This window comes from Diceros bicornis, chromosome 4, assembly GCF_020826845.1.
Source record: "Diceros bicornis minor isolate mBicDic1 chromosome 4, mDicBic1.mat.cur, whole genome shotgun sequence".
NCBI classification, from domain to species: Eukaryota; Metazoa; Chordata; class Mammalia; order Perissodactyla; family Rhinocerotidae; genus Diceros; species Diceros bicornis.
Window position 1 is genome coordinate 14,665,845 of NC_080743.1, and position 9,956 is coordinate 14,675,800.

A 9,956-nucleotide genomic window follows, 5' to 3' on the forward strand; every position below is an offset into this window, starting at 1 on the left:
TATAATAATTGGCTAATCACAGGAATAATACATGTATACTTGATCTAACAAATCATTCTTTCTCAGACTAATTTAATGTACTTTTTAAAAATGGTAATATTATCAAGTTGTCTTAATTTCTAGATGAAATACAAGAATTAAATTATAGTTCTTGTCAGCCTCCAAGGCTAAAATGGAGCTATTTACGTACAAGGTACTATAACTTTGTTTCACTGCTTCCTTTGTGCTCCTGCAGCACTTTATACATGGTCCTCTTTGCTTTTTTTTTTTTTTTGGTGAGGAAGATTGGCCCTGAGCTAACATCTGTGCCAATCATCCTCCATTTTGTATGTGGGAGGCTACCACAGCAGGTTTGATGAGCAGTGTATATGTAGCTACATGTCCGGGATCCGAACCCATGAACCCCAGGCCACCACAGCACGCAACCTTAACCTCTACACCACCAGGCCAGCCTCTCTCTTTGCTTTTATTGGAAGCGCCTGAACCCTGTAAAGAAGGTACTATTATCACCACGTAATAGCTGAAGAAACAGGCTTAGTATGGCAAAGTGACTTAACCAAGATCACCACTAAACCCAGATTTCAAACTCAGATCCATCTGACTGCAAAGCTCTTTCCACACTGCCTCGTAGGTAGAGAGGTACACAGGACTAAATAAATCAAACCTAAGTAATTGAATTCACTGCAGTTTCTTCTAGAACTGCTTGGATAATGGCAAAAACAGCCTGATCATATCTGACAAACCAAATGTAGAGGATTCCATCTGGGGGTGGGGGGGTGGGGGTTCTGCCCAGTACCTGAACTCCTTCATGTAATTAGGAAACATCCCACTTTATGAGTCATCATAGAAGGCAGAGCCCACCTCCCTATACAGAAGCTAACAACACCACATAGTCATTCTTCCTGTCACCTCTGTAGCATGGACATGGCACTTAATCTATGCTCTGCCAATATGACATTCCCACCAAGGACTTTAAATTTAGAGCTAGAGACAGCCAGAAGCTGGGACAGCAAAGGCTAGATTTTGGCAGCAGGCAGCAGTAGCAACATTAAGTTTCCAAAGGCAAAGGCAGCAGCTATGCAGCGGCTGAGTGCAGCCTTCAGCAGTTCGCAGCTGCATTATCATCACTGCACGGATTTTATGCCATGATTTTTAGATATGTCTTCTCTGCTACCTCATCTTCCTTGTTCCTGACTATTTAAGGCTACAGCCTTCCCAGCAATTTGCTGAACTAATCAATATACTTTTAATAATTCCTTTTCTACTTAAATCAGTAAGAACTGCCTTCTGTTGCCTGCAATTAACAACCCAGAGTGAGGCATATAATAATTAAATAAAAGATACCAAACAATCATACTTTATCAAATCTTTTTACCTTAGTATTGATTGTTGTTTCATATAATTTACCATTATGATCTTAAGTAACAGCTACTTTATACACGATTGGTTTCTTTACCTTCTTCAAAAGTAATACAAAAATACAAATATAATAACAATCATCTAAGGGTGATTTTTACTGAGATTCAGAGTTAAGCTTTATTTAGAATTCTTACCTGTCAGGAATACCTAACCTCTTGACACTTCTGTAAACAGAAAGAGTATTTGCAACATGTCGATAGTTAAACCAGAATCGGGATGTACATACCTAAAATATTAAAACAAATATATTATTTTTATTAATCAAAATAAGCCACAGAGTTACAGAATTATTTCTCTTTAAGTAGGAAACAGAGATGCCTAAAGAAAGAGTATATCATAATTCAGGCTTAGAAACAGCAAAGCACATAAAGAATTGTCAATAAAACCAATCTCTCTAGAGAGGGGTCATAACTATATTAAATAAAAAGACCTTTCAGCTTAAAACAAATCTTTGGGGAATTTAATCAAATACTAAACCAACTTAGTTACTCTCAATTTATGTGACTCTATAATGTTCCTATTTCTAAAAGATTAAATTCTTTAGAATCAAACACAGTGCCCATAATCTCTTCATAGAACTGAAAAGAAAATTAGCTACCTTGGGTTATATGATATTCCTCTCAGTCTGGATTGCTTCCTAATTTTAGTCGTGAAAAATGTAAGATAGAGACTAAAACATAACATACAAAACAGTTTTATATGCACATAAGAGAATACATTATAAAGAAACTGTTGAACTCAACAGAAAACTAGAAACAATTCAAACAAGTTTTACACTTAAAAAAAGAAGAAACTGATTCCTAACAATGATATCAAAGGTGCTAGGAAAATCTAATGCCATGCTTCAAATGTCAACCCTCTTGAGAATCCATTCCAAAGGAAGTAAACGAGAATGGGGTCAGCTGGTAGCACACCTACCACCAAGCAGCCTCCTCCCCCCACCACATGCCTCTGCTGAGAGCAGGTATAATGACAGTTTCGAGACTAGCATACATGTTCTCGCCCCTGCAGACAGAAAGCAACTACGAGATTTTTTAATTAAAATGAATTTTCAACCTAGAATCCAATTTAAAAAAGACTAAAATTTTTGACTACATAAAAATGTAAAACTCCCTATGTCAAAAATACCATAAAATCCTAACTGAAATGAAAAACTTGAAATAATTATAACTCAATAAGAAAAAGATGAACAACCCAATTTTGAAAAATGGGCAAGGGATGAGAGCAAGCATTTCATAACAAAAGTATTAAAAATGGAAAATAAAACTCTTAAAGATGCTCAACTTCTGTCATAACTTAAAAAATACAAATCAAATTGATAAGTATTCAAAAGTCTGACAATTCATAGTATTGGCAAGAGTGTGGGGAAATGAATACTTATAACCGACTGATGGGAATGTAAACTAATATAAACCTTCTAAGAGAGTAATTTGCAACATACGTCAAGTTTGAAAATGTACTTACCTTTTGATTTAGTTCATACAAGTATGCAAAAATATGTATTCAAGGATTTTCACTATAATGTTGCCATATTAGCAAAAATCAAATCCAAAAAGCAAGAAACAAAATCACTACCCATCAGTAGCAAAGAATCCACAGGTTCCCTAACTTGAGCAGAAATAATATAATTGATATCTGAATTAGTCATAATAAAAACCAGTATATTCAGTGCACTTTATCATACCCAAAAGGATTTCTCATCTATTTTGGTATTTAATGATCATAAACCTAAGAAACTGCCTTCATTTTCACCAGCAATTTACTAGACATGAAATTAAGGTGTGAAAAGAGAATGGACGAGGAAATATCAACTTAATATAAATTATCACCTAGTCACTGAATAGAATACCAAAAAAAAAGGAAGTTGTAAAAGAATATGATCCATTAGTCTTTTTAAAAGGAGACAGGAGAAGACACAAATGTGATTACATGCCTTTGACATTTCTGAAAGGATACACAAGAAACTGATAATAGTGATTATAGAGAATAAAAAAAGGGGTCAAAGAAGGGTGCAATAACTTTCCAGTTTACACCCTTCCTCACCATACCTCTTTTCAACCATGAGTACAGATTATCTTTATAACTTTTTTTATTAAACAGAAGCAAAAATGTTTGTTTCACAGCAGATCCTGAGACTAAAATGGAATCTAATTTTCCTTCTATCTCCCTCTGGTGGTAAGTTTTTTCAGTCATATTACAAAAGCAAAGGGGCATTTCATTTACCTCTGATCATCTAGTCAGGACTAAAAACAAATTAATTCAAACTGGAAGGAAAAAATATATATATTTTTTAAAAATATGAATTACATAACATTGAAAGAAAGGTATGTTTAGTACTTTCAACTTGGCCCTGGTCAAATTTCATAATTTTCCATTTAAGAAAGCACAATTTATTAAAGTCTCACTATACTATGTCTGAGTTCATGTGTAAAATACAGCACAAAATATGAAAACTGCTGTTGTGAAATGCTCAGTAATAATTCTCTTTCACCCTCTATTCTCACCTGAGACCCAGGTTACTGAGACTGGAGAGGGGCTTGGTCAGAGGTTTCCCAGAACAAGGAAGGCTTTGATGTGTGTGTAGTATTAGCTAAGAGGCTCTTATTCTAAAGCATGAGCCCGTTAGCAATTAGTCGTCTGCACATAAGCAGTTATTCCCTCTTTCAAGAATGTCACCGGGAGACTAATCATGGAAGAGCCCTCAGTTTCCTGCAGAGTAAGCTATCCTCTCAAATTGGGGGATCGTCGCCTGCTTCTTGATGGTTTTCCCTACTTTTAAGGAATCATTGAAAACCTGTCTCCTTATCTTAAGCAACCTTTATTCAATTCCTTCATAAAACTCTTGTGAGGGGTAGCATATAGAAGGTGCTCTTTCCTGGAGAACAAGAAAATGTGCCATGAACCTATGTTTTACTGTTCTATTTAATCATAATAAAATTATATTCCATACAAATATGTATAGCAACTGTAATCACTATTTACTTCTAGCAACCTGTAGATAATTACATACTTCTATAAAATTGTTCTCGATAAACTTACAAGGCCTCAAACATTTGGACAATCTTCCTTTGGCCTTCATAAAGTTACTTATAATCTCATATGTTTGCTCTGTACTTTTAGTTGAATTCTTCTACCCACCTCCTTTACATTCCCACTGTATTCTTACAATTTGTGTTTCCCAGTTTTCCTCCTTTTCCAACACGAGTTATTTGAAACACTGTACATTCTCTGCTCCCTTCCTTTCTCACAAAAATCAGCTTCCTTTCTTGCCTCTTTATTTTCTAATCTTTTCTTCCAGTCAACCCTTTTGTACATTTTTTTGTCAAATTTATTGTATCTTCTAATCATGTTAATGTCATTAAATGAATCCCCAGTAGCAAAACTATCACCCAAATACTTTCCAAGCACAGGAATAACAAAATTGATTACACGTATTATATTTGGTGAACTAAAAACACAAATTTGTGAATCCAGATAAATTAAAGATGGTAATTCACACAGAGGAAAAAAAAACGAAAAAGAAAGAAACTGGGCCAATAAGCAAACCTTACTAAGAATCAAAAAATGCAAATTAAAACAAAATTTAATTTGTTGCCCAGCAGTCAAACAGAAAAGATAAGTTAATGCACAGTTAACTTGGGGTTAGAAAAAGAGGTACAGCATTTCTGGAGGGCAATTATGCTCCACGACTTCACAGCCTTATGCCTAGGAATTTATCATAAAGAGAAAATCAGCCAGGTTTACAAAGATGTATGTATAAGGATGTCCAACACAGCCCTGTTTAAAATAATGAAAAATTTCAAATCTAAATGTCCATGAACTGAAGATTATGATACATTCATAAAACAGAAAACAATACAGCCTTTGGAAAAGATTATGTATCTCTATAACTACCGGCAGGGAAAGATCCCCAAGATATACTGCTATCGGGTTGCAAAATAGCAGATATAATATGACCCTAGTTATATAAAATCATGTATTTTATGCTTATATATGAAGAGAGGAGGTTAGAAGAAGGTTCACCAAAATGTTGATCCTGGCATGTGGGACTTGAAGACATTTTCCATTTTCTTTTTTGTTTAAACTGAGATGAAATTCACATATAAAATTAATCTGTTTTCTTCTAAACTTTTCTATATAATTTGAATTTTCTATAATGATCATCGATTTTTGTGAACAGAAAAAAAACAATTAAAAAAATTTTAAAAAGTAGCCTAAGTAGAGCATATCTATAAACTAATATTATAATTAAGAAATACAATTACTAGTTTCCATCATTAAAATAATTCTATATTTCATAGAATGCTTCCTTTAACAACAGTATCCCTAATTTATTCTTATATTTATTTACCCACCACCACTTGACAGATACACTGAAGGCAAAGAATATTATTAGTTGATGTAGTCAATTTAAAATATAGCCAAATCAAAATAAAGAATTTCTGTTATAAGATATAAGAAAATAAATTTTATTTTCAAAAATGTGATTCAGACAAAATTTCTCAGACACATATCTAATGTGAACAGCAAGGTATACCTTCATGGAATATACTTACCAATACAGCCCAGTTGTTTGTATGGCCACTTCTAAAGAACTGTTCTGCTTGATCCTATCAGTCAAATAACAGCAAAAAGATTAGAAGAGAAAGCCCCACTCCCAGAGTAAAGACTGATAAAGGGCAGTTCAGACTCAGGGAGTTTTTCTAGTTGTAATAACAGTAAGTCATCACTGTGCAAGCTTATAAAGATTCTAGTATTTGACCTTATGAAGGACAAAATAAACAGTTTTATTTTTTGCTGGCGGGGGGCATTGCTTGGGGGGGAGGGGCTGTTTGTTTTTATACATTTTCTCTCACACGGCCAGCTCTTCCTCATGTGCTTCTAATTTTCCACTGTCTTCAAATTGTGAATGATTTATTTCATGTTTTGATTCTACACATAACAATTAATACTCTTGCTGTTGAAATTTCATTCAGTATTCGTCCCTACTCTGTGCTGGGTACTTCCAATTACTTTATTTCAACTCACCAACATACTTGATTGAGCACATTTTCTAACATACTATCATGTACCATATCACTAACCTGTTAAAGTAAATCTGTTATATTTGCCATCATGGAACATTTAAAACCTCGCATCCAACACTATCCAGGCATCTAATGAGCATGATTTTGATTATATATTAAAATAATAGTGAATAAAAACCATAACGACCTCTCAAACAGTAGTATTAGAACAGTCAGATCGCTTGGATTCAAATCTGGGCCCTCTTACTTACTAGCTGTATGAACGTAGGAAAGCTGCTTATCTTCTCTATGCCTCCATTTCCCCATCTATAAAATGGTAATATTACCTGACTCACAGATGTAGGAACGGTGACTGGAACAGAGTAATTGCATAACAAACGTTAGCCATTTTAATTTTCAGCTGACAAGACAATTTCAGGGAGAGTGAAAAAAAAAATTCCACTCAAATGTGTATATGTCATATATTTACACATACATACACACATGTATACATATGTATATATATATATCTTTTAACCTTTCTCAACAGCTGCCTAGCTAAAGAAAGTAATGTGCTATAACAGATAAAGTATTAGTTTAGGAATCTGAAGATCTGGGTTTTAGCCCAGGTCCTATCATTCACTCGGCTGTGAGATTGGGGTAAGTTATTTAGCTCTTGAGACTTGACTTTTCTCATGCAGAAAATGAGAGTTAAACCAATAATTTCTAATGTCCCTTCCAGCTCCAAAATTCTTACACCATTAAGACTTTAGCAAAAAATCTGAAATGGCAAAACTCTTTTGTGATTGTTTAGACAATATAATCACTATAAAGTTACTCATTCATTCTACATATAGTTAATGGAGCACCCATTATGCGCCAGGTGCCATGGAATCTACAGCAACACAAAAATCACTAAAAAGCATGCTACTTTCTCTCATGAATCTCAGAGTTCAATAAAGAAGATAAGCATGCAAACACATTCCACTACAATGTAACATTCATTCACTCATCACATTCATCAGACACCAGGTGCCAGTCACTGTCCTGAGTGCTCAGAAAACAATGACAGGCAAAAACAGTCATAGTACTCGCCTTCAAAGAGGTTATCTTCAATTCAATAGACACACATTAAGCAGTTGAGGGCAAATTATAAATTCCATAAAGGTAAGATACACTGTATCATGAAAGAGAATAATAGGGGGACCTGACCTGATCTGGGGGAGAGGGATCAGGGAAGGTTTCCCTAGGGAAGTGACATTTGGGTTAGGATCCAAAAGATGAAGAGAACAGTGAAGATAATTCCAGAGGGAACGTGGGTCCTAATGACAGAGGGAGCTTAGAGGTTTTGAGAAACTGAAAGAAGATTAGCATAAGCAGAAGTTTAAGAGAGAACTGGAGGTGTCAGCAGAGGCACAAGTATGCAGGGCCTTGTCTGTGGGTCATGATGAAGATTTTGCTCTTTATCCTTAAAGCAACATTAAGGCGTATATGGGTTACATAATCAGATCTGTGTTTTTAAAAGTTACTCTGGCTGCAGCTTGGAGAACAGACTGGGAGAAAGAAAGAATGATTTGAGGCAGACCAGTTAGGGAGCTATTGCACTTGAAGTACATGATGAAATAATAAACAGTACAAAGCATACATAGGTTATAAGAGATGAGTGCTATACTAGGCAAGTGTGCAAATCACAACAGTAAAGCCAAAGGTAAGGGATAGGAAAAGGTTCTACATAGGTTATGCTTTTACTGCATCTTGGTAAATGAACAGCCAGAGGAAATGGGGTATAAAACACGGTAATGTGAAAAAGCAAGGCAACCGTGTAACTACAAAAAAGAGTAATGGTATCCAAAATGAAGTATACAAGATAATCCACTAGAATAAAGGAGGGAAATGGCAGAACTTCTATTCATATCATCTAAAAATATACATTATAAATACTGAATATATAAATTAGCAGCAATTCATGAATATATAGAGTGCTCAATATCTTTTAACTGGTGGGGGTGTGTATTCAAAAAGTTTGAAATCCTGGTGTAAGCTCAAAGTACTGAGACAGCAGGGAGAGTGGGCTCCAATATGAAGACTGGAAAAGTAGCCAGAGACCAGATCATAACGTTTAGACTTTATATTCTGTATGCAATGGAAAAACACTGAAAAGTTTCAATCAGAAGAATAACCTGATCACGTTTACATTTTAGGAAAAAATTTTAGATGCTAACTTAGCATCTAAGTGAGGGAGTTTGAAAACCTGGGGGAAACAAGATAAAGTTATTGCAAGAGTCTAGGTAAGAAATGACCAGGGCCTGCATTAAGCCAGTGGAACTGGAGAGGTGAAAGCAATTCTAAGAGTTCAGAACATAGAATTTAGCGATGATTAAAACGTGAGATAAAGAGAGGAGTTTATTACAAACTCCCAGGTGTCTAGCTTAGCAGCAACACCATAGGAAGTGGGGCAGGCAGAAGATAAAACTTTGAACACAGATGTTCAACTATCTGCCGACTATCCAGGCCCCTTAGCCAGCTGGATATGCGGGCCTGAAAATGATGCTAGAGATCGAGACTGTAGAACTGGACCGAGGAATCATCAGAGTACAGTGGACAGTAAAAGCTTTAAAAGAGCCAGAACGTCCTGTGAGCCGAAGATCAAACGCAGTACCCATCCGACTCCGACCAAAGGGGAGCATGCAGTTTAGCAGGAGGGAAGCAGGGGCTGCACTCTTGTGCCTGAACTTCACCTGCTAGGTCTGCACACACGTAGGAGCAAAGGATCAGGTCTTCCCCTATCTCCGAGGAGTTGACTGTTTTAATTCGTCGTTTTAAAAGGCTGAAACCGACCGACACTGTCGTATCCCGTCCCCAGTGACACCCTCCCACAGCCCGGAGAGCCCATCGGAGGCTGACGACTCCAGGAGGCTTCCCTCAGCGGGGTACAGGACATCTGCCGGGCGCTCGCAGCCGCGACACGGCTGAACGCCCAGCGCCCTGTCGTTCAGAGAGGCCTGACTCCTACCTCGATCTGACTAGCGGCCAAGCTGCCGAAGGACAAGACCGACAACCCTGCCAGGGCAGTCAAAGCCCGGCTGAGGCAGTAGGTGGCGGCCATGTTTGCCGGCTTCAGCCCACCCGCACCTGGAGGGGCGGGGCGAGGGCCGTAAAGCAGCACGGCGGCTTTTTGCGACGCCAGCCCCACCTCCCTGAGGCCCGCCCCTCGCCAGCCTTTAAAAGGTAGCGCTCGCACGGGGTTGAAGTTCCTAGATAGCTGGGGCGGGGCAGGCGGGAGGTGCTGATGCTGTATCTTTAACTGCATCGTTAGTTTTTGTATTGTAGGATAGATATAACGTTTAAAATATTTTTGAAAGGTGAGGGAGAAAAACTTGTGATCTGATAAGATTTAAGAAGCTATTTTCTTTTTTGCATAGTGCTGCCAATTCTTTGACTATGTGAAGCATGCTGTGGTGGGAGGAGCAAGTGTTTGGGCACAAAAACAAGATTAATTGGATTCATTTCGAATGGAAAGATGGGTGGGTG

The 9,956-nt window shown here is 37.0% G+C and overlaps 1 protein-coding gene across 1 annotated transcript in view; it reads right to left on the reverse strand.

Moving 5' to 3' along the window:
* The window catches only part of PIGK (phosphatidylinositol glycan anchor biosynthesis class K), a 113,748-nt gene extending 104,200 nt beyond the window's left edge, over positions 1-9,548 (reverse strand). Inside the window, exons 1-3 of the mRNA XM_058538326.1 lie at positions 9,439-9,548; positions 5,976-6,029; positions 1,554-1,645 (exon numbers count right to left, since the gene is read on the reverse strand). Of these exons, the coding sequence (XP_058394309.1) occupies positions 1,554-1,645; positions 5,976-6,029; positions 9,439-9,531 (239 nt within the window). The 5' untranslated portion in view covers positions 9,532-9,548. The remainder of the gene's footprint in view (positions 1-1,553; positions 1,646-5,975; positions 6,030-9,438) is intronic.
* Positions 9,549-9,956: the final 408 nt, after the last annotated feature.